The following is a 23,187-nucleotide window of genomic DNA, read 5'->3' on the forward strand; positions in this document are numbered from 1 at the left end:
TTCCCTAGACCTGCCATTTTAACTGGAGACCAATGTTCCCTCTAAGTTCTGGAGTCTTGTGAGCAAAAATTCTACTTTGTGAGCTACTGCCATTAAAGTTGTGAGTGAGCCATTTGCCTACTGCATAAATGAGTTTGCTCTGGAGCCATCCTTCCGAAGCTAAGACAAAAATGTGTGAGCCGGAGGCTAACAAATGGTGAGCTAGCTCACACTAACTCAGCTTAGAGGGAACACTGCTGGAGACTGTTGTCCAAGGTGTGCTGTATATAACTATGGGATAGAGTTTGCGGCAAATTGGTACCTGTTTGGCACTTGGACTGTCAGGCAACCTTCAGCGCTTAAACAATGTGGTGTGACTTTGGAGCAGTTCAAAATGTGGTGTCCTGGAAAGAAGCCACCGCAGTGCACCCTTGTCCTTCTGAGAGCAAAATCCCATCTCAAAATTGGTGGCCCCCTCCCCATCAGCAGGTGGCTGCTAGAAGCAAGGCCTGTGGTGGTAGCCAGACCTTAAAGTATTCCCCTTGGATATACTTGTCAGATGGCTTGCCTCTTTTAGGCACCGCCAGATAAAACACTTTCATTCAACTAGACCTTTGACGTCGGTTTAGGACTCTCTTCTAGCTGCCAGTTCTGTTTCTACTACAACTAATCACAGTATTCTTATGAAATTGTGGCTGCGATCACACACACTAAATAATCCACTTTCAACCCACTTTCAGTGCACTTTCGAATTGGATTTTGGCGGTTCACACAGTAATATCCAGTTGGAAAGTGCATTGAAAGTGGATTATTGAGTGTGTGTGAATGCAGCCTGTATTTCATTTGTTATACAACCTGTTTTTGGAGGCCAGGTGAGGCTGAAAGATGGGGGTAGAGGTAAATTAATCTAATCACAGTTAGGAGTGTTATGGGTCAGACTAAGACATTTGCATTTCTTCTTTTAAGGCTTGATTTGGAGCTGAAGGACCACGACGGGAGCACCGCCCTGTGGCTCGCGGTTCAGTACATCACTGTCTCTTCGGACCCATCTGTCAACCCCTTTGAGGATGTCCCGGTGGAGAACGGCACCTCCTTTGATGAGAACAGCTTTGCAGCCAGGCTTATCCAGCGTGGCAGCAACACGGATGCGCCTGATACTGTAACGGGTAAGTGCGCATGGTGGTGGGGCAGGGATCTGTGGGGGCAAGAAACTAGGATTTAACGTTGCTTTTTGCATCTGGGCAGGAACTACTTCCCTGTGGCTCCATGTTGACTTCTGAAACTCAGGGTGTGGTCTGTTTTTCTTACATCTTACCCTTCATCCAGGGAGCTCTTAAGTTTTTCCTTTTCCTCCAGTAGAGGAGGGTATTTTAATTTTATTTATTTATTTATCGGATTTGTATCCCGCCCTTCCCGCACGCAGGCTCAGGACGAGTAACACCATTGTTTCACCCACGATACAACCAGCTAATCAGGCAAAAATCTAAAAATACTTAAATTAATTTTTTAAACTAAATTAGCTCCATCAGCTGGAGAGTTGGTAGTCGTATACAATTTCAGTAGGGCCTCTTTGCAGGGTCGCTTTGCAGGTCGCTTTGCAGGGGAGGCCAGGTGATTGGATGTCCGTCGCCTCAGCCGAAAGCCCTGTGGGACTTTGTTTACAGTCTTCCCGTTCTGCTCTGTAGGCACAGCTGTGCTGAAGATCTTGGAAGAGTCCTTTTGTGAGTGGCCAGTTCTACCTAGTGAGTTTCATGGCTGAGTAGGGTTGCCCTACTTTGGTGCTCTTACTGACTCCTTCCAATGTCTCCAAAGGGCCAGACAATCAGATAGTAGAGCTTCGTATTAGCTTGAGCTCTACGCTTGGTTGTCGTTAACCTTCTAGAATACGAGGTACACTGTTTCTTGGGGCTATGCACCTTGTTTCAGTTGAAGACCATTTAGGAAGCTAGCTGAAGGCCCTGGGCTACTTTCCCGTGTACCAGCAATCTTGTTGTACGATGCTGCTGGTATTCCCATTTCTTAGATGGAAAAATGAAGCTGAGAGGTGGTGGCTTCTCTAGGTTTAGCAGTGAATGGTTAGTTGAGTTTATAGGTAAAGGTTTCCCTCGTTCGAAAGCCAGTCGAATCCGACTCTAGGATTGCGGTGCTCATCTCCGTTTCCAAGCCGAAGAGCCAGCACTGTCCAAAGACGTTTCCGTGGTCATGTGGCTAGCATGACTAGACACCAAGGCACATGGAACACTGTTACCTTCCCACCGAAGTGGTACCTATTTATCTACTTGCAATTTCTTGCTTTCGAACTGCTAGGTTGGCAGGAGCTTATAGTTGACCCCAAACCAAAACTTTTCAGTTATGTATAAGGAGCCAACTGTGAATTGTATGTATTGTTGTTACGAAAGAAAGAGGGGAAGGATTCCCTGGAAAACACCCCGGTATCCAGCTGTCACTACTCGGGGATTTCCTGAGAACATCTAGACTGACCCATAGAGATAGTATCATTCTTTATTACGGTCATAGACCATTATAATAGAAAACAAATAAGTACAGATAAGGGAGCAATAAAATTATCCTTCTAGTGCAGTACTAGACCAATAATGAAGTAACAGGGTGGAAATACTGTAAAATGCCTTAACAAACTATGTAACACCCATGTGATCTAGCACACAGAGAAGAGGTTAAGAGGAATTTCCCAGAGAAATAGATTGTTCTAAACAAAACAAAGCTGAAAAAAGTCTTTGTAAAAAGGTTTCTTAAAAAAGAGTGGGGGGGGGGGAGAGGTAAAAGGGTGGTTGGAGTCCGAAAGGGATGGGAAAAGGGGACAAACACAAATACAGGGAAGAGCACACAATATCACAGCACACCAACTTCAATAAAAAGCGATCTATTTGCTCAAACTCAACTAAGTACGTGTAACCTAGGCTGCACATGTAACCTCAGAACACGAGTGGAGTTTCTTGCAGTATCAAAACAATGGAGGAGTTCTTAAGCCCTACCCAGCATTTTTGGGGTTACCAGATTTTATGTTATTCCAAGTGGAGACAAAGAACAGATTGGTATTTAAGGGTAATGGAACCTGTCCTAAGCCCAGCCCCCTCTGTAGAACTGACTAGCTGGAGTAGCCAAGCCAATATCCCCATCTCATTTCTGATGTCACAGGCCACTGTTACCATTCAGAAAATTATTAAAATGATAGTCCCTACCCCCAAGCATCTGTTAGTAGCCCTGAAGTTCCATGAAAAACAGGGGGTCTTGTTCCAACCAGTTCTCCTATTGTCTGAAAAGGATTACCTTTCACAGGATGGCCCAACATGGAATGGAAATGAATGGGTTATTCTTATGTAAACCCCCGGGTTCCAAGATCCCAGAATCTCTGGGTGGCACTCTTGAGCCCTAGTAAGGATTTAGGGCCTTGACTTAGGCTGTGGTCACACACACTAAAGAATCCACCTTCAAGCCACTTTTCAGTGCACTTTCCAACTGGATTTTTCTCTCTCTCAGTTTGGGCATGTGCACAGGCAGCCATCTGTGGAACTAAAAGTTTCGCGCCTGCGCAGAACAGCGATTTCCACTTCAACCCGACTGCTGTAACTCTTCCCTTTAAACTTTAAAGGAACACTTCCCTTTAAATGTTTACCGCCGAAAATGGCCTCCGTAAGATCCCGAACTCGTCTAAAGGTTAAGACTAGGCACGTTTTAAACATAGTTTTTAATAACCCTGTGGCGGACCTCCGCCTATGTGCACACCACCAGTGCTTTTTTAAAAATGGTGGGCGAGAAGCGGAAGCCTTGGGCAGCTTTTGAGTGGGGAGGGGGTTTAAACAGGAAGTGGCTCGACACCGGAGGCACGATCAGACGGGGGAAATGCGGCTGGAACCGGAGAATCAGGAAAACACGACTTGGGGACTTGGTATCAAAATACTCCGGGTTAAAGCTGCTTTGAGGCGGAAAGCGACAGCTGGGGACGGGAGGCAGATGTTGATCGTGTGATCGCGCAAATAAAATCAGTTTCTGAGGCAGGCCAAAAGCGGACTAAATAGCCCGTCTGAACACACCCTGAAAGTGGATTATTTAGTGTGTGTGACCACAGCCCTGGACGGCCCAGGCTAGCCTGATGTCCTCAGCTCTCGGAAGCGAAGCAGGGTTGGCCCTGATTAGTATTTAGAGGGGAGACCCCCAGGGAATCCCAGGGTCGCTATGTAGAGAAAGGCAGTGGCAAACATCTCCCTGTTACTCTCTTAACTTAAAAACACCATGGGGGTCACCATAAGACAGCTGCAACTTGACAGCACTTTTACGCACACAAGGTCTTAGGGTTTCTGTTACAGCAGTATAACTAGATGTCAAGAACAAAGTACCTTCAGGTGAAATCTCTTTAGGTCATCTCGGGTCCACCAATTGGCAGAAGTAATAATCTGTGACTGAGTTCCAACTCCTCAAGAGCTTCAGAATGTAGGGATGCTGTGTGAAGTCTAAGTGTTACCAGCAGCTGTACTTCTTGAGGTCCCAAGGGGGCTGCCTCGACAGTGTCTAGCTGTGCAAAAAGTGGCTTTTGACTTTGAAGTCTAGCGTGTCTATTTCGGAGTCATAAAGGACATCACAGGCTTGAGAGGTTTTAAACTCTGTTTGGAATGGAGAGCTGGAGCCCTTGTGATGTGAGGGGCTGAAAAACTGGTCAGGATTGCATGGCCTTAATAGTAGTCCTGTAGGAAAAGAGTGGCATCTGGAGAGGGGAAAGATGAAAGTCAAGCAGAAGAGAGCAGGGCAGCGAAATGACAGTCTGCTTTGTTCTGATGCAAATAGTTATAAGATCATAGGGAGATAGGTACAGAGCAAGCGTTTTCAAACCTCTCGCTGCATCTGAATTTTTAGCAAACCCCCCCCCCCCCCACCTCCTCCGACAAAACAGGGGGCAAAAATTATTTCTATTCCATGGGAGGAAGAATCAAAATAAGAGTTTAGGGTAGTTCAGATGTTTCCTAGATAGATTATCCCTGTTGGAATAGAATCTGCTAAAAAGGGAAGCAGGCATCTTTAACTCTTCTATCGGTGAGACGCTCCATGGTTTGTATTTCAAGAGAGATTCCCTCTTTTTTCATGAAGACGGCTCCTTTTTTTCCTGAAAGTAGAAAGTTAGAGGATCACATGCTAAGACGAAGTCATGCTGCTCAAATGTGAACATTCCTGGGGACTGTGAGCAATGGGGTTGGTAAATCTGCTCCCCCCTCATGTCTTTCATGCAGCTCTTAAAATCTGGCAAAATCCCACACCATTGCATTTAAAAAATACTCGCTCTTATGGCTATAAGTAGGAGCTGCGGTGGCTTAAGTGGTTAAGACGCTGAACTGCAGGCTGTGGAAGGTCAGTAGTTCAGCAGTTCAAGACCCGGGTGCCGCAAGACGGAGTGAGCTCCCGTCTCTAGTTCCAGCTCCTGCCAACCTAGCAGTTCGAAAGCAAGACATTGCAAGTAGATAAATAGGTACTGCTTCGGTGGGAAGGTAACAGTGTTCCATGCGCCTTGGTGTTTAGTCATGCCGGCCACATGACCACGGAAACGTCTTCGGACAGCGCTGGCTCTTCGGCTTTGAAATGGAGATGAGCACCGCAACCCTAGAGTCGGACTCGACTGGCTTTCGAGCAAGGGAACCTTTAGATTTACCTTTATGGCTATAAGTAGTAAAACAAGATAGTGATGAAGAAAATGCTGCCCTGAGGCCTTGCACTGGCAAACACAAGATGGCGACTTGAATGGTTTTTTATCTACCGTTTTAACTCTCCGTGTCCATTTTCTGTTGCCTCTAGGAATCAGCTTGCTGCAGAGGGCGGCAGGGGCAGGAAACGAGGCTGCAGCGCTCTTCCTGGCGACTCACGGTGCCAAAGTCAACCACAGGAACAAATGGGTAAAGAGGAGGAATTAAAAGGCTGTTTCAGTGTAGCTGTCCATAAATGGCTGCTTACCGGTTCCCTTTTTGCAGCTCATGGGAGGGGAATGCACTGAGTAATAAACCAAAAACATTTACTGCAGCTTCCAGCGACTTCTGGAAAGATGGGTGTGCTATAGGTCAGTTTGTTGTTCTACCCTGGGCGAGATGGAGAGTGGATTTTAGGTTGGGCCCATTTCATCCAATACTTCCTCAACTAAAGGGTGGGAAAGATGGTGAGTGTAGCAGGAGCATCTCTTTGAGTAGTATCCCCTGGCACATGTTTTCAAGAGTGAGAGAGGAAAGGTAGAGTAGGGGACATGGAATCCTGATGCCTGATCCTGTCCTTGCCCCTTCTGGATTCCAAGGAATCAGGTGTCTGTTTCACATACCTAATTCTCCTTAGCGTTTTAAAGGGTTGGTGGCTGTTGGAAAGAACCCAAAGGCTTGTTGGAAGTGATCTTCAGGGCTTTCAGCATTTAAGACATAGATACGTAAAATTTCTAGGAATTCTAAAGCCATGAGAAGAAACTGGTTTTTCAGGGAGAATAACCAAATTCTAGGGGAAATTGGCATATATGTAATAACACTTTTCCAATCAAATCTACATGTACTGTATTGCTTTAACCTTATGCAATGCATCATTTGTGACTTGGCATATAAAGCTGTGCTGTTTGACACGTTTGTGGAATTGGAAAGTGTGAACGGCTGTGTTTCCTACAGGCAACACTGAAAATATATAGGCCATTGTCTCGATTCCTTGCTCGTAGGCTTCTTTGGAGGTATCCAGCCGCTATAAGAAAGAGAATGTTGAACTAGATGGCCACTCAGTTTTTGTCAGGCAGGCCCGTTCTTAGCATTCTCACAGTGAAGTAGGGTTGCCGAACCCCCCTGGTTTGCCAGGGGTCCCCCGTTTTTTTTTGGGGGGGGGGTTCTATCCGCCGCCGGCCAGATGGCCAGCGGGGGAAGCCCCACCCCCAACACCCACAGCCACCCCTCTCTCTCCCTTTAAGTGTGTGGAACCCGTGTTTCCTCCCAAGCCTGTGTTTCATCCCAAGCCCGATCTCCGCTTGAGAACAGGCTCGCAGGGAAATGCCAGCTTCGTGCATTTAAAAGGGAAACGCGGCTGCTTTTAAAGGGGAAACGCCGACTCCTGCTCTTAAAGGGGAAACGCTGGCTCCTTTAAGTGCAGGGAACTGCCATTTCTGGAGATCCGGCGCGTGGGCGGGCGGCGGACATCCCCAATGTGACGTCATCACGTCGGGGATGCCCCACCCCCTCCAGGAACGCCCCCAAAGTCCCCCGCTGGGGGTGGAAGATAGACTTGGCAACCCTACAGTGAAGCCTGGAGCAGAATTGCACCCTGCCAAGCCCCTGGACTTAGAAGGATGTTAAAATTGCTTATAATCGCACCGTTAAGTGCTCAGCTCTGTCATTACATACAGATGCTGCTTCCAAGTTGTATTGAAGAGGTTCTTTCTCTCTTTCTCCCCCTCCTTTCCCCCCAACAATCGTGTCTTAAGTCGACCAAACTCTTCTCTTAAAGGGAGAAACGCCACTGCACACAGCCTGTCGACACGGCCTGGCCAACCTCACAGCAGAGTTGCTGCAGCAAGGAGCGAACCCCAACATCCAGACGGAGGAAGCGGTGCCTGCCCAGAAATGGGCAAACGTCCCAAACACAGCGGATAATGTCTATTTGCAGACGCCCCTTCACATGGCAATAGCGTATAACCACCCAGATGTGGTGTCGGTCATACTGGAACAAAAAGGTAAAGGCTCTCTTGCGTGGGCGTACTATAATCATCTTGTGCATCTTTATTTTTTTCTACACTGACTTTATTCTTACGGGTGGAAGATATCATTTCTGGAAATCCCATTTGAGCCATGTAACGTGTTTTTATTGTTTTAAAATTATATTTGTCATAAATTTACTGTGTTGTACACCGCCTTGAGCCCTGCCCTTGCAGGGGGAGGGTGGCGTAAAATCTACTGAAATAACTCGTAAATAAACAAGATACCATTGTTAACGCCAGTATTTCTTTTCAAAGCAAAACGGTAATGTGGAGAATAGTAACAGAAGAACATTAAAATTTGATTTTATTTTTTAGCTAACGCCCTTCACGCCACCAACAACTTGCAGATCATTCCTGACTTCAGTCTCAAGGACTCCAGAGACCAAACAGTATTGGGGTTGGCATTATGGACAGGCAAGTGTGAAGATATTGTGGGAAAGTGCCTGTGTTCTTTGGAGGGAAGATCTCAAGGAAAACAATAAAGAAGTGACAAGCTAGGTGTCTAGACTCAGAGGCAGCTCTCTCTTAAGGAGTTGGAGTAGGTTGTTGTAAGAAGTGGATCCGTGTCTCAGGGCAGTACGTCTTAGCCACCCTCTCCTGATTATTTGCACGATCAGGGGTCATTTCATAGAAAAAGAGGTGCAGGAGCTCACTCGCATAACTCATTAGCATAACTTATTTGCATACGCCAAGTGTGTACCTTGGCATCACCGGAAGTATGTCAGAAGGCAACACTCAGCGCTCAGGCTCCATTGGACTGTTTTGGGTTGCTAGCTATGGGGGGGGGGGAGAGAACGTGCAGATCTGTCCTGGCAGAGGAGGGAGAGCTTGTACCTGAATAAAACTTGGTCTTAAAGGTGCCACTGGACTGTTTTGGGCCGGAGGGGGGGCTCTGCAACTTACCTGGCTGCTTCTTGCTCTGACTGAGGGCTGCTGGGAGCTGGAGGTGGGGCTTGTTGCATGTGCCCGCCCCCTGGGCTCTTTACTGCCGGAGCTCTGCTCCTGTGCGCTCCTGGAGGAAATTACCCCTGTGCATGATAAGGGAAAGGGAAGCCATGATGCATACTCAGTTTCTCGTGTAGGCTTGTGGCAGATTGGACAAATCCAGTTAATAAAGGCCCCGTATGAGTCATGGCTTTCCAGCTGTAGCTTCAAAGCTACACTGGCCTGGGGTGAAGATAGTGGTGCTATAGAACATCATCCTTTGCAGTTGGTTTGCTCTGGCATCTCTGTTCCCTCTGCACCTGAAGAAGAGATTTGCCTGAAACCACTGGAGTAAGGACCAGAGTCGTATTTTCTAGTCCCTGGATGGTTTCAGAGCGCCTAGACGGATTAAGAAGGCACAGACAAGCATCTTTAGCTTTGGCAGTAGAGCAGAAAGGCAAGAGAGATCCAAGTTCTAAAACTGATGATGGAGGGTAATCACTGTGGATCTGTTTGCTGCCTGGAGTGGCCACAGGTTTGGGCAGTGGGGTTTAAGGATGGACTTCTGTAGGTCTGCCCTGCCTTAGTACTATATCCATTACTTTGTCCGTCTCCTCTCTACCTGTTCACTCCCCCCGCCTCTTAGATTCTTTTCAGGTTGGAGACAGAAGCTGGCTAGGATGAGATGTTAAAGCCAGAGAACTGTGTATAGAACTATAGACGTTTATTTGTGCCCATGGTGCCTTGTATTTATACATCAGCCGCCATGCCTAGTGCCAGCTGGTGCTCAAGCAGCAGGCCCCAGTGCTGTGTGTTTACAATAAAAAAAAATCTCACTAGGCATTGGTTACAAAAGTATATATGGATCTAAGTTTCCATAACAAGAATGGTTTGGTGGCGCAAGAAGCTCTTCCCCACTTCCTCTTCCCTCAGTAACGCACGAGGTGAGTAGGGGAGGGACAGTTCTGGCCACATACCCCAGTCTAGTGCTTCCCCTTTTGTTCAGTCCTCAGCAATGTTCCCTCTAAGCTGAGTTAGTGTGAGTTAGCTCACATTATTTTAGCCTCCGGCTCACACATTTTTGTCTTAGCTCAGGAAGGATGGCTCCAGAGCAAACTAATTTATGCAGTAGCCAAATCACTCGCTCACAACTTTAATGCCAGTAGCTCACAAAGCAGAATTTTTGCTCACAGGACTCCACAGCTTAGAGGGAACGTTGGTCCTCAGCCGCATCGGCTTTTCAGGGGGATGAAGGGGAGGTAGTAGGCAGCAGCTTGCTAGGGGCAGCGCCCAGTCCCTCCTCTCCGCAAGCAGGTAGCTGCCGCTTGGCACCGCTGTGGGTAGGTGCGGTCCCTTCTGAGGCCCCGACTTGTACCCATAGGACCTACCCTTTGAGAACTCTCCCCTTCTGTATGCTGGTTGTTCAGACTGGTAGCCTCAGTTTCTGGGCAGCCGCGGATGCTCCTGGAGTTGTTCTCAACGGGAAAGGAAAGCTTTGCTGCAGTCTCCCGAGTCCTTAAAAAACCCATCTGGTGTTCCATGACGTAATAACATGCCTCCGTTCCTCCCTAGGCATGCACATCATAGCAGCTCAGCTCCTCGGATCCGGGGCCTCCATCAATGACACCATGTCAGACGGGCAGACGCTGTTGCACATGGCAATCCAGAGGCAGGACAGCAAGAGTGCGCTCTTCCTGCTGGAGCATCAGGCCGATATAAACGTCAGGTACAACCCGGGCAGCGCCCTGAATCTGTAGGACAATAATGGGAAATACACAAGACTGTGCGATGCCCACCATTCTATGATTTGGTAGTAGCCGGGAGATTTCGGTGTTCAGTGGGGAGCCGATGCCCAGCCAGTGGTTGGAGATTTGAAGGAACGTTTGCAGGTACCTCCATCCCTGCTTGCCCCAAAGCCAATACATAATAGTTTTCTTTTGAATGGGTGTATTGTTAAACCAGCACTGTATCTAGCAGTTAACTGGCCACTGGGCAGTTGATGACAGCTGCAAGACCAGGCCACAGACAAGCCTCTAACTACTTGGGAACCTCCACAGATATGGCTTCCTAAATACACCTAAAGAGCACAGAGGGTAGGAGGGGAAGAATCCTCAGATACCTGATGGGGACTCAATAGGCTCTAGGAGCATGGAAAGTTTGACAACAGATGATGATGAGTTAAAGGCCCCAAAAGCGGTGTGTGTAGACAGGGATGAGCCTGCTATACTCCTCCAGAGAATCCTGAAGGATGCTATTTTAAGGTATTTCGAGGCCCCCCAATGATTCCTCGTGGGTCCCAGCTTGTTGCAGACACTGGATTTACAATGAAAAACCAAACGGGTCACAGCCACGAAAACTAGCAAAGACCCAAAGGAAACTGTGCAAAATGCACTCGTAATGCATAACATATAATGTGTAACAGTATAAAGTAAATATAAAGGTACAATAATGTATAATCATAATTCTTTCTAGGTGAACGGATGGAAAGGAAGTCCTCAACAGAACAAAGATGACGAAATTCTCCGGTGTAAACTCCCGTTTCGTAGAAAATGTCTTCTGAAAGTCAAAAAAATGTCTCTCATGTATCCATAGATTGCAGTCTTTTCAACAGGATAAGGCATTTGCCCATCTTTGTAAGAATTTCTGCAAAAGATACCATTCGTTATGGATTAGGATTTTGTATATTATCCTGCTGAAAAAGATTGCAATCTATGGATACATGAGAGACATTTTTTGACTTTCAGAAGACGTTTTCTACGAAACGGGAGTTTACTCCGGAGAATTTCGTCGTCCTGTTCTGTTGAGGACTTCCTTTCCCACCCGTTCACCTAGAAAGAATTATGATTATACATTATTGTACCTTTATATTTACTTTATACTGTTACACATTATATGTTATGCATTACGAGCGCATTTTGCACAGTTTCCTGTGACACTGGATTTACAAGCATCGATGTGTCAGTGATGCTGTCGCTGGAATGCTTATTCTTGTCCTGCACCCAGTTGTGTGGATGTTCCACTTGAGTAGCCTCGGAGGCTTGCGGGGTGACCTTGAGCCCGTCACACACAGCCTAACCTACCTCACTCTGTTGTCGTGAGCCTAAAATGGAGAAGGGCTCCTCAGCATGATGTCAAGGGGTCATTTTATTATTGACGTTACGGCTGACGATGACGCCCCAGCAGTGGCTGGTTCCGTGTACAGCAATGGGCCCTTCTTGCAGGACGCAGGATGGAGAGACGGCCCTCCAGCTGGGCATCAAGAACCAGCTGCCGCTTGTGGTCGACGCAATCTGCACGCGGGGGGCAGACATGTCCGTGCCCGATGACAAAGGCAACCCCCCGCTCTGGCTTGCTCTGGAGAACAACCTGGAAGATATCGCCTCGACGCTGGTAAGGCCGGGTGGCTGATCTTGTGCTATCTTCTCTGTTTAAGAAAAAAAAAATTAAGACTGCTGCTGGGTCACAGTGCACGATGAACATTTTTCATAATGTGTGCTGCTTTTTAATAACTGTGTCACCAGCAATGCTCCCTTTAAGCTATGGAGTCTTGTGAGCAAAAATTATACTTTGTGAGTTACCAGCTTTGAAGTTGTGAGCAAGCGATTTGGCTACTGCATAAATTAGTTTGTTCTGGAGCCATCCTTCCTGAGCGAAGACAGAAATCTGTGAGCTGGAGGCTAAAAAACTGTGAGCTAGCTCACGCTAACTCAGCTTAGAGGGAACACTGGTCACCAGTTACTTCCTTCTCCCTTTACCTGAACTTTCAAAGTGGACAAGAACTATGAAAAATTCCACGGCATCGGTGGGTTTGGATCCAGCAACCTCACTACAAGTTTCTGATGGGTGCCGAATCTCCCCCCCCCCCCAATCTTTCCTCCAGTCCTGCAGACTTTTCTGACCCCCGGGGAAGTTGATTCCCAGAGTTGTGGGGCCCACAGTGATTAATAGCCACTGGTAGGAAGGTGGCTTGGCCGCCCCCCCCCCCCAGCTTCTCAGTGACGTCTTCCCATCAAGAGGTCTTTTAGTACATGTTAAGGTCTGTGACTCTGGGAATCTGCATTGCTGTGGTCAGAAAGGACTGCTGAGGGAGGGAGAACAAGGGAAAGATCTGTGATCCCTTGTGTCCACAGATCACTTTAGTAAAGGTGTAGGTTCCCCTTGCTCGAAAGCCAGTCGAATCCGACTCTAGGGTTGCGGTGCTCATCTCCGTTTCCAAGCCGAAGAGCCAGCGCCGTCCAAAGACATTTCTGTGGTCATGTGGCCAGCACAACTAGATGCCGAGGCGCACGGAATGCTGTTACCTTCCCACCGAAGCGGTACCTATTTACCCACTTGCAATTTCTTGCTTTCAAATTGCTAGGTTGGTCAGGAGCTGGGACCAGAGACGGGAGCTCACTCCTTCCGGTCTGCAGTTCGGCGTCTTGACCACTTGAGCCACTGCAGCCCTACAGATCACTTTACCCCTGCTCAGATGTCCGCTAGCTATTAATGAGCAGAACTTTTCCTTCTGAATCTTTCTGCATCTCTGCCTGCAGGTGAGACACGGTTGTGACGCAACTTGCTGGGGTCCAGGGCCAGGCGGATGTTTACAGACCCTCCTTCACAGAGCCGTCGACGAGAACGACGAACAGATCTCCTGCTTCCTGATCCGCAGGTTAGACACAGGCCTGTTTGAGGAGCTGGACTGTCCGTGCGGTCGTCTGAAGCCAGATTTCCAAAGGCTGATGCTGGCCAGGAAGCGCAGCTTCTCTTTGGCTCCTGTCGACCAATCATCTGGCAAGCTCCTTCTCTGCATGATTGTATTGGGAAGACCGGTACCGTCTTGGCTGGGGTTTCTCAAAGTGCAAATGTAGCCTGGGGGGGCTAGACTGACGTGCCACTTTCTCCCTAGTGGCTGCGACGTCAACAGCCCAAGGCAGCCAGGTGCCAATGGAGAGGGGGACGAGGAGGCCCACGATGGACAGTCGCCTTTGCACTTGGCAGCTTCTTGGGGCCTCGAAGAGGTGGTGCAGTGCCTTCTAGAGTTTGGCGCCAATGTCAACGCACAGGTACAGGAGGGGGAACACGTTCTGGGTCTTCACCTCCCGGCAGGCCCCTTGCTATCTTCCTCTGTGCCTGCAATAGGCTCTTCCCACCGCCCCAGGGGGCTCACGTAGCCGCCTACCTTGCTTGCTTTTAGGTGACAGGCTAAAGTATTCCTTTTTACCCAGGTGTTCACGGGTTTTATCTCTTCCATCCTGTTCCATGGTTTCGTCTGGCCCAAGAATCATTATCTACCTCATTTCAATAGGACAATTAAAACAAGGACAAACAGATTAAAAAACAGTTTTTATTCGAGAGCTATTATTGCTTTAAATGCTGTATGAATTGGAATTTGGGTGACATTGGTGGTTTAAGTTGCAATGTGAACCTTAAGGGAGTTGTGGGATGGTTGTGAATGGTTGTGTGAGTGTATATGAGTATGGTTGTAGATCACCGAATGATTGCATCTTAATTTCGTTGTACTATGTACAGTGACAATAAAGTATATTATTATTATTTCAGGCAGCTCTGTGTGTATTTTGTACTGTCGTGTCCTTTTCTTGTTCTAAGGGCATTGGGCTGTTTGTAGAGGTTTCTATAATGGCATTGTGGGTTTTTGTGGAGGTTTTTTTAATGAGTATTTTGTGTGTGTGTGTGTATGCCTGGAAATTGTGGTTGACTTCTGGCAACCCCTAGTGGGGCCTGGACATTTCAGAGAGGTGTCTTACTGTTATCTGCCTCTGTGTCCCAGCCCTGGTATTCCTTGGAGGTTTCCTTTCCAGGTTCTTCCTGGAGTCGACCCTGCTTAGCTTCTGAGATCTGATGAGACTGGACTTCCCTGGATGGCTTTGGTTTTTTTTTTTAATGGTTTTGTTTTGTTCTGGTAGTTGTAAGCCGCCTCTAGTAGATCTCTGGAAATAAATTGACTTGTTTGGATCCCTACGAGGAGTCCGTGTCAAATTGTGGCCTTATGGGTTAATTCCATAACATCCATTACCTCGTACTGGCCATTCTTAGGCTGACAGGTTTCTCTGTGGCAGCATCTACACATGGCTGCACTTAACGCTGTATCGTTAACCGCATTTACTCACCCTCCCCTTTGTAGGATGCAGAAGGAAGAACACCCATCCACGTCGCTATTATTAATCAGCACGCCGTCATTATCCAGCTGCTGATCTCTCACCCTGATATCCATCTCAACCTACGTGACCGGCAGGGCATGACCCCTTTTGCGTGTGCGATGACTTACAAAAATAACAAGGCAGCAGAAGCAATCCTGAAGCGGGAGCCAGGAGCCGCTGAGCAGGTATGGTGAGATGCAAATGCCCCCCAGCCACAGGCTGTGAGGCATTATGGGTCCTTTTGATGGATCATCTTCGTGTGATGCAACTGGATGATCCCCATGGGTATCATGGGAGGGTCCCACGGGAGGTTGCTCTTAAACATGCCAGTGAACGGGGAATCTATATTCGGACGTGTCTCCTCTGCCTTTTGAATGTTAGCAGTTGGAGTTTGTAGATTCTTGTTTGAAGAAACACAGGATTTTATTGACTGTGATGGATTTGTGTTTGCTTAATGCCCGCATGTGGATGTGAATGTAAGATAAGATGCAGTCCCCCATCAGATCCTTGAGAGACCAGGTTCGCTTCCTGTCGTGTGCTTTATATGGGACTGCCTTCAAGCAACATTATTAGCTGCAGCCAGGTTAACAATAGCAGCGGCTTGGAAATCTCCTTATCTTCCTACAATTTCAACATGGCAAGAGAAAATTTGGGATCAGTTTATAATGGCAAAAATTACAGACTCCCTGATGAGAGCGAATAACAGTAATGCGCCAACCTACACCAAATTTGTTAGGACTTGGGCCCCTGTGTTAGACTACATGGTAATGAAGGATATTCTTCCTGCTAAGCAGATCTATCATAAATGGTTATATTTATAGGCTATAGCAGGTAATCTATACTGGTCAGACTCATAGTACTTACTAGTGCTGTATGGCGAGAAGAGATGTTAAGGGTGTATGGAATTGTCCTTATTAATTTAGAATCAAAAAGTATTTGATGTATGTAATGTTAATGTTATTAACAAAAACAATAAAAACTTATTTAAAAAAGAAAAGACACTTCAACTGGTTCAAAAATAATACCAGTAAATTGCATTATATCATCCTTCATTGGCTTCCACAATTTCTGGTTCCAATTCCGAGTGCTAGTTCTAACCTGTAGATCAGGGGTGCCAAACTAATTTGTTATGACAGATCTGACATAAATGAGACCTTGTTGGGCCGGGCCGGGTGTGTCATAAAATGTAATGCCAGGTAGCGGAGATATGAACATTATAAAGGACACAAACACAAAGGTTTTTTTTTTACTTAAAATAAAAACACACTTAAAACATTAGCACTCTTGCAATATTTTGTTTATTTAACAGTGTCTGATAACTGACACCTCTTGCTCTGAATTATTGCATCAAAATGCCTGTGCTGTTGCGATCTTGAGTATGCTGTCCAGGTTTGTCTCTGTAAGCTGCAAACCTACGATGACGCAGCAGCAGCAGAACTGGAAGAAGCAGAAGCAGAAGACAGCCCGTTCCACTGTGGGCCTGATAGAAGTCCTCCGGGGGCCTGCTTCGGCCCCCGGGCCGCATGTTTGACACCCCTGCTGTAGAGGCTTAAAAGCTTGGCTGCCTGGAGCTCTTAAGGAAAGTCTTCTCCCAAATAAACCTGCCTGCGTACTTTGATTATCAGCAGTGGCCCTGCTCTGTGTCCCATTGCTTTTGGAGGGAAGAAGAGAAGGGCCTTTTCATATGGTAGAACCCCCTCCTTGGGTTCTTCTGGGAGGTCCATTTGCCTCCAACTGCTTCGCTGGCAGGTCAAAGTTCTTCTTTTCTAGCACAAATCAACAAGAAAGACCTCCCAGTGAGTCAAAATGCAAACAACCAGAACAAACTGGGGAAGTCGCTAACAATGAAAGTCTAATACAGTAATAGCTATATTCAGGGGTCATTTCGTAGAAAAAGAGGTGCAGGAGCTCATTAGCATAACTAATTAGCATAACATATTTGCATATGCCACACCCCCTGACATCACCAGAAGTGTGTCAGAAGGCAACACCCACCACTAAGGCTCCACTGGACTGTTTTGGATTGCTAGCTATTGGGGGGGGGGGGAAACGTGCAGATCTGTCCTGGCAGAGGAGGGAGAGCTTGTACCTGAATAAACCTTGGTCTTAAAGGTGCCACTGGACTGTTTTGGACCGGGGGACCAGGGGGAGATCTGCGACTTACCTGGCTGCTTCTTGCTCTGACTGAGGGCTGCTGGGAGCAGGGGGTGGGGCTTGTTGCATGTGCCCGCCCCCTGGGCTCTTTACTGCCGGAGCTCCGCTCCTGTGTGCTCCTGCAGCAAATGACCCCTGGCTATATTATAATAAGTCAAAACAAAAACAGTACATATAACAGAAGCAGTACATATAACAGTAAATATAGAACAAAAATACATCAAAAGCAACTGACAGCCAAGCGACTAACAAGTAATCTAAGACGACTACTAACGAAGACCCCGGGCTGAACTTCGTTTCATGCATGGACCTTCCTCAGAAGTATTCTTTAATGCAAAATACAATTGTAGTCTGTTCTTTTTTGGTAATCACACAAATATGATGATCCTTATATCTCAGTCTGATTTATACTAGGAATAAATCCTTGAGTTCCATTTATTTAAGAGATTTTCACTCCCAACTAGGTAGAACTCTAATTCATTAATGGGCAAAAAAGTTTTTTATCCGCTTAAAGCTCCAAAATGCCTCAGCCCGGGGTCTTTGTTGTCTTAGATTACTGGTTAGTTGCTTTTGATGTATTTTTGTTCTATATTTATTGTTATATGTACTACTTCTGTTATATGTACTGTTTTTGTTTTGACTTATTATAAATTAATATAGCTATTTCTGTATTGGACTTCCATTGTTAGCGACTTCCCCAGTTCTGGTTGTTTGCATCTTTTCTAGCACAGTCAGATTTTGGGCTTCTTGTTTGTGCTTATGGACTAGGAGAGTCGGGTGCATATCTACACTGTGCCGGAAGACCTTGGGCCGGTCACTTTCCCCCAGCCTCACCTACCTAATGGGGTCCTTATGAGGATTAAAGAGGGAAGGTTGAACCGTGGAGGCTGCCCGTTTGCTCCTTGAAAGAAAAGTGGGATAAAAATGTATTTGATAGACGTCTTTATCCAGCCGCTGCCTGGTTTTCGAAATCTAACCTGCTGTTACGTTTTGAGAGATATTGGCAGGTTTGCTGTCTGCTTTACTATTTTAATTGGATAGTGGGTTATTTGGCTGCCTTGAGTGTCTGGTTTTGGGTAGGGGAGCAGGGTAAAAAAAAAAAAAGCAAGAGATGCCAGTTAGTGCCTGCGGCAAAGGTGACATCCCGATGTAAAGTGGTAAATGCCGGTACACTTGAACTGTGGAGATGGCTGTCTTTCTGGTTTTTGTATGTGTGCTCTAGCTAATGATGCATATCATGGGGCTTCTTGCCTCAACACACTTTGGCCGCACAGCCTTCAGCAAGGGAGCACTGTCTTGTCTCTTTGCTGCTTACAAAGTACTCCTCCGGAGTTGGCGTTAAGAATATAGATGTTGAAAAAAAAAAAAAAAAAGAATATAGATGTTGGGTTTTGGGCAGGGTGTTTGGAAACCCGCTACGGAAGGATATTTTTTGCTCACTTTTGTTTGTTCGGCCCCTGCTTCAGATGGACAACAAAGGACGGAATTTCCTCCACGTGGCCGTTCAGAATTCCGACATTGAGAGTGTTCTGTTCCTGATCAGCGTCCAAGCAAATGTGAACTCCCGGGTCCAGGATGCCTCCAAGCTCACGCCATTACATCTCGCTGTGCAAGCCGGCTCGGAGATCATTGTGCGCAATCTGGTATGTGCTGGGGAGGAGCCATAACTCTGTAACATTCATTGCTGGAGAAGAAAGACTGGGTGAATGGTTTCTGCTGGGGTTCACATTCAGCTTGAACAAGTGCCAATCACTCAACAGGCAGACATTCATTAACAAAATGGGTCAGAAATGTGTTATAATTAAAGAATTTTTGGGGAAAATACTTTGGTATATAAAGAAAATAACAGGGTATGAGATTGAAAAAACCCCAAAGCAAATTTTACTTGACTTATGGATAGATACTAGGATTCCTAAAACTCAACAAGAATTGATTTCCACCATGCTTTCAGCTGCCAAGACAGTAATAGCGTTTAGCTGGAAAGACTCCAACCCAATATCCACTGATCATTGGTTTACTAAACTATGGGAATTACTAACCATGGACAAAATATCGGATACCATACAAAGAATTGAAGGAAAAGAACTTTCCACGAACATACTGATTAAATGGTTGCCTTTCTTGGACTATGTACACGACGAAAGTTCTCCTCTTCGATGCAAAATACCTGCAAAATATAAAGAAATACTTACCTGCCTATGAAATCTATCTGTGCTGCAAAAGAAAATATTGTCTATTTCTCATTTCTCATTTTGTTTAATGCTATTCACAGTGACCACCTAGTTTATAGTATATTGTATTTAGTTATAGTTTAGATTTAATGTTTATATGTTCTATATATAAGGAAAATAAAAAAAAAATTAAAAAGAAATAATCTTGGTGTAGAGGGTTAGAGACTGTAGACTATACCACTGCATAGCCCAGGCTAGCGTGATCTCATCACAACTCGGAAGCTAAGCAGGGTCAGCCCTGGCTAGTATTTGGATGGGCGACCTCCAAGGAATACCAGGGGTGTGACGCAGAGGCAGGAAATGTCAAACCACCTCTGAAATCTCTCTTGCCTTAAAAACGAGTCTCTCATCGCTTCTCGGCCTAATGGCTAAGATCAAGTGTAAAAACGAGTCTCGCTCGCCACCTAGTGTTGCATAACGCTGAAAGAGCTAGAACTTATGGATGCCAGACAATCGTAGGATCTCCTGGCTATGCTACACACACTGCCATGAAATAATTATTATTGTTCCTACTGTGTAATCTTTGCATTATTTAATGTGTCATGTTAATACTTAAGCTTTGCTTCACCTCTGCCTCAGATTGGTTCCAGATTTCTAAAAGCCAACTCTTTTTACACTGTCTATTGGATGGCCCACCTTGTTGATAGTATTGACTTAGTCTATGTAGTCCACCTTGATTCCCAGCAAGAAAGGTGAACTATAACAATTTCATAGTTCCTGAAATGTGGGTTCACACATTCATCTTACAAGCTTGCAAGTCTTGTGTGAATCTCTGCATTATTTTGGGCAGCCGTCTCTTAGAAGGCCTGCTTTTGATATGGGTTCTTCTTGCAGAGGGGTTGTAATAACAATTACTTTATTACATAGGTTTTCTCTTGTTGCTATCCCACTCTTCCAAAATATGATTTGCTCAAAAGCAGGCTAATAAGTAACTAAAAAGTCAAAGCAGAATTTCTTAACACATCTAATTAAACCTTATTCCCAGGGGACAACCAGATCAGCAGTAGATACTAAATGATAGCAGTCAAAACTTAACCAAAGAACCATTGGAACAAAAAAGGTCTTTGCCTGGTGTCTAAATGTCAGGAGTCAAAGGTGCCAGCTGAACCTCATAGGCCAGGGTGTTCTAGAAACAAGAGATGGTTCTCTTTCCAAGCCACCGACACAGCGGCTGGGTCCAGGTACTTTTGGCCACCAGTGTTGAAGGAGGGGCAGTAGACCATGGCTCCCAACCTAACCCCAGGCTGCTGTTAGGTGCATCCAAGCCCAAGCCCTTGCATCTTTTCCTGCACTATGGGGGATTGGTTTGTTCTCATCTTCCACAGGAGAGGGCAGCAGGCTTCGGTCTCTATGCCCTGTTGTTGGACCTCCAGGGGCACTGGTTGGCCACTGAGTGAGACGGGATGCTGGACCAGATGAGCCACTGGTCTGATCCAGCAGGGCTCTTCTGCTTTTCTTAACAGGCGTCCCTTGCTTGGGGTGATGAAACTGGTTACTGCTTGTGGGGAGGGACCCAGGAAAGGGCTTCCAGAGGAAGATCCCTGAAACGAGAAGTTTCATATGAGAGAAAGCAGCCCGTCAGACCCTCGTACCCAATATAGTTCAGGGCTTTCTAGGTCAAAACCAGCAGTTCAAATTGTGCTCGAATGCAAGGGCAGGTATTGCGATGTGAGGGTGACCCGCTGGCAGCAGCCTGCCCCATTGAGAAACTTGCTGCAGCATTTTGCATCAGTCCTGAGAACTTCCCATGCAGAGAGGGGTTTACAGTAATTGTGGGGGTTTTGTAATTAACGTTTTATTAATAATTAACAAAGAACAAGTAACAATACGGGTGAAGTATGTTAAAATAGAAGAATATCTGTGCACTTTGTAAAGCAGAATATAAACCTCAACATTTCTCTGAGTAGGCGAACAGTAACCATTCTATCTGATCTATAATTAAAACATAACTATGCAATCAATTGGAGCTGCGGTGGCTCAAGTGGTTAAGACGCTGAACTGCAGGCTGTGGAAGGTCAGTAGTTCAGCAGTTCGAGACCTGAGTGTGCCGCATGATGGAGTGAGCTCCCATCTCTAGTTCCAGCTCCTGCCAACCTAGCAGTTCGAAAGCAAGAAATTGCAAGTAGATAAATAGGGACCACTTCGGTGGGAAGGTAACAGCGTTCCGTGCGCCTTGGTGTTTAGTCATGCTGGCCACATGACCACGGAAATGTCTTCGGACAGCGCTGGCTCTTCGACTTTGAAACGGAGATGAGCACCGCAACCCTAGAGTCGGATTCGACTGGCTTTCGAGCAAGGGAACCTTTACCTTTACCTATGCAATCAATATGTAAACCAGAAAGATTGTTATAATCCAAGATCAACCACTAATTGAGGAATTTCCCCTTGAGACAACAAACATTCAAGTATAGGTAACCATATAGAGGAAATATAGGACTGTCTAGAGGGCCTAAGCATGTTATCCAGATTATCTGTGAGCTTCGCCATGATGTATAATTTCCATAATTTTTGATGCCACTGTGAGATTGTAGGAGATTGTGATGATTTCCAGGTTAGTGCAATAGTATTTCTTGCTGTGTAAAGTAATAAAGACACCCTTTCTTTAAGTGAGTATGAGCATGTCAAAGATTCCCAGTCTCCCAAGAGTAAATGTTCTGGCATAAGAGTAAAATCTAGATTTATAATGGATTTAACCTGTATCAGTACAGCTTCCCAAAAAGGGGTAATCTTAGGGCAGGAGATCCAACAATGAAGGTAACTTCCTATATCCCTGCAATTTTTCCAGCATTTTGGGTTAAGTGTTTTGGAAGTGTGAGCCAATTTTTTAGGGGTGAGATACCAGCGTGAAATTAATTTATCTGAGTTCAAACGCACATCAATAATTTTGGAGCGGAAAGGAGAGGTGGCCCAAATGGAGGACCAAATAGCATCTGGTAATTCAAGACTACACTCTTTGTTCCAAATGGATTGGTAGGTTAGAGGTCTCTTTAAATCTTGCATCAAAAGAATTCCATAAATGCTTGGGACGAGGCTTTACAGTAATTGTGAACAGTAATGGGCTGCTCGTGCTCTTCCAACATGTTTCCCTGTTGCTAAAGCAGACCTTTCCCTGAACTCTCCTCCTTTCTGCTGACAGCTGCTCGCTGGGGCCAAGGTCAACGAGCTGAACAAGCACCGGCAGACAGCCCTCCATCTTGCCGCCCAGCAAGACCTTCCCACGATTTGTTCAGTCCTTCTGGAGAATGGAGTCGACTTTGCGGCAGTGGACGAAAATGGGAACAACGGTAACTCCCCCGAGGCGAGCTTGTCCTCCTCTCCCCTTGCACCGGCTCGCAAAAGATCCTTGCAAGTCGTCATTTCAGATTTGCTACCTTCCTGCTCATTCATGCCTCCTGGGCTGGGGAAAACATCCTGTTAAGAACATAAGAGAAGCCAATGTTGGATCAGGCCAATGGCCCATCCAGTCCAACACTCTGTCACACAGTGGCCAAAAGTGCCAGGTGCCATCAGGAGGTCCAGCAGTGGGGCCAGGACACTAGGAGCCCTCCCACTGTTGCCCCCCTCCCAAGCACCAAGAAAACAGTGCATCACTTGCCCCAGCCTGAGAGTTCCTACCTATACCTTGTGGCTAATAGCCACTGATGGACTTCTGCTCCATATGCTTATCTAATTCCCTCTTGAAGCTCTCCATGCTTGTAGTCGTTACCACCTCCTCTGGCAGTAATGTTACTCTACATTAGTTCTGCAACCAAATATGCCTTTGCAAGGGTTGGTGGTGGTATGGTATTTTACAGAATACAAGAGGACCAGTTCTCCCCACCCCCAAAAGAGCTTGCATTCTAAAACTTCAGATGGAGGAGGGAGGGGGACAAAACAGGGAGAGAATCTGCATTCATTCCAGTTTCAGATATTTTGGCTTTGGTCAGCAGGGGAGGGGGGGGTAAAAGGGGACGGTGCCAGCAGCTTCAGGTATTTGAAGGACAGCGTGCAGCTGGTCTGGGAAGCAGTTCCAGGTGTAACGGGCAGCAAGGAAGAAAGCACA

At 46.3% G+C, this 23,187-nt stretch overlaps 1 protein-coding gene across 1 annotated transcript in view; it reads left to right on the top strand.

Moving 5' to 3' along the window:
- The window catches only part of ANKFY1 (ankyrin repeat and FYVE domain containing 1), an 83,410-nt gene that overhangs the window by 46,322 nt on the left and 13,901 nt on the right, over positions 1-23,187 (top strand). The window contains exons 10-20 of the mRNA XM_015423191.1: positions 946-1,145; positions 5,779-5,876; positions 7,444-7,669; positions 8,009-8,107; positions 10,190-10,343; positions 11,839-12,007; positions 13,153-13,271; positions 13,509-13,665; positions 14,745-14,945; positions 18,381-18,557; positions 22,282-22,429. Of these exons, the coding sequence (XP_015278677.1) occupies positions 946-1,145; positions 5,779-5,876; positions 7,444-7,669; positions 8,009-8,107; positions 10,190-10,343; positions 11,839-12,007; positions 13,153-13,271; positions 13,509-13,665; positions 14,745-14,945; positions 18,381-18,557; positions 22,282-22,429 (1,748 nt within the window). The remainder of the gene's footprint in view (positions 1-945; positions 1,146-5,778; positions 5,877-7,443; positions 7,670-8,008; positions 8,108-10,189; positions 10,344-11,838; positions 12,008-13,152; positions 13,272-13,508; positions 13,666-14,744; positions 14,946-18,380; positions 18,558-22,281; positions 22,430-23,187) is intronic.

This window comes from Gekko japonicus, unplaced genomic scaffold (genome assembly GCF_001447785.1).
Source record: "Gekko japonicus isolate JY-2015 unplaced genomic scaffold, Gekko_japonicus_V1.1 scaffold791, whole genome shotgun sequence".
Classification (NCBI taxonomy): Eukaryota; Metazoa; Chordata; class Lepidosauria; order Squamata; family Gekkonidae; genus Gekko; species Gekko japonicus.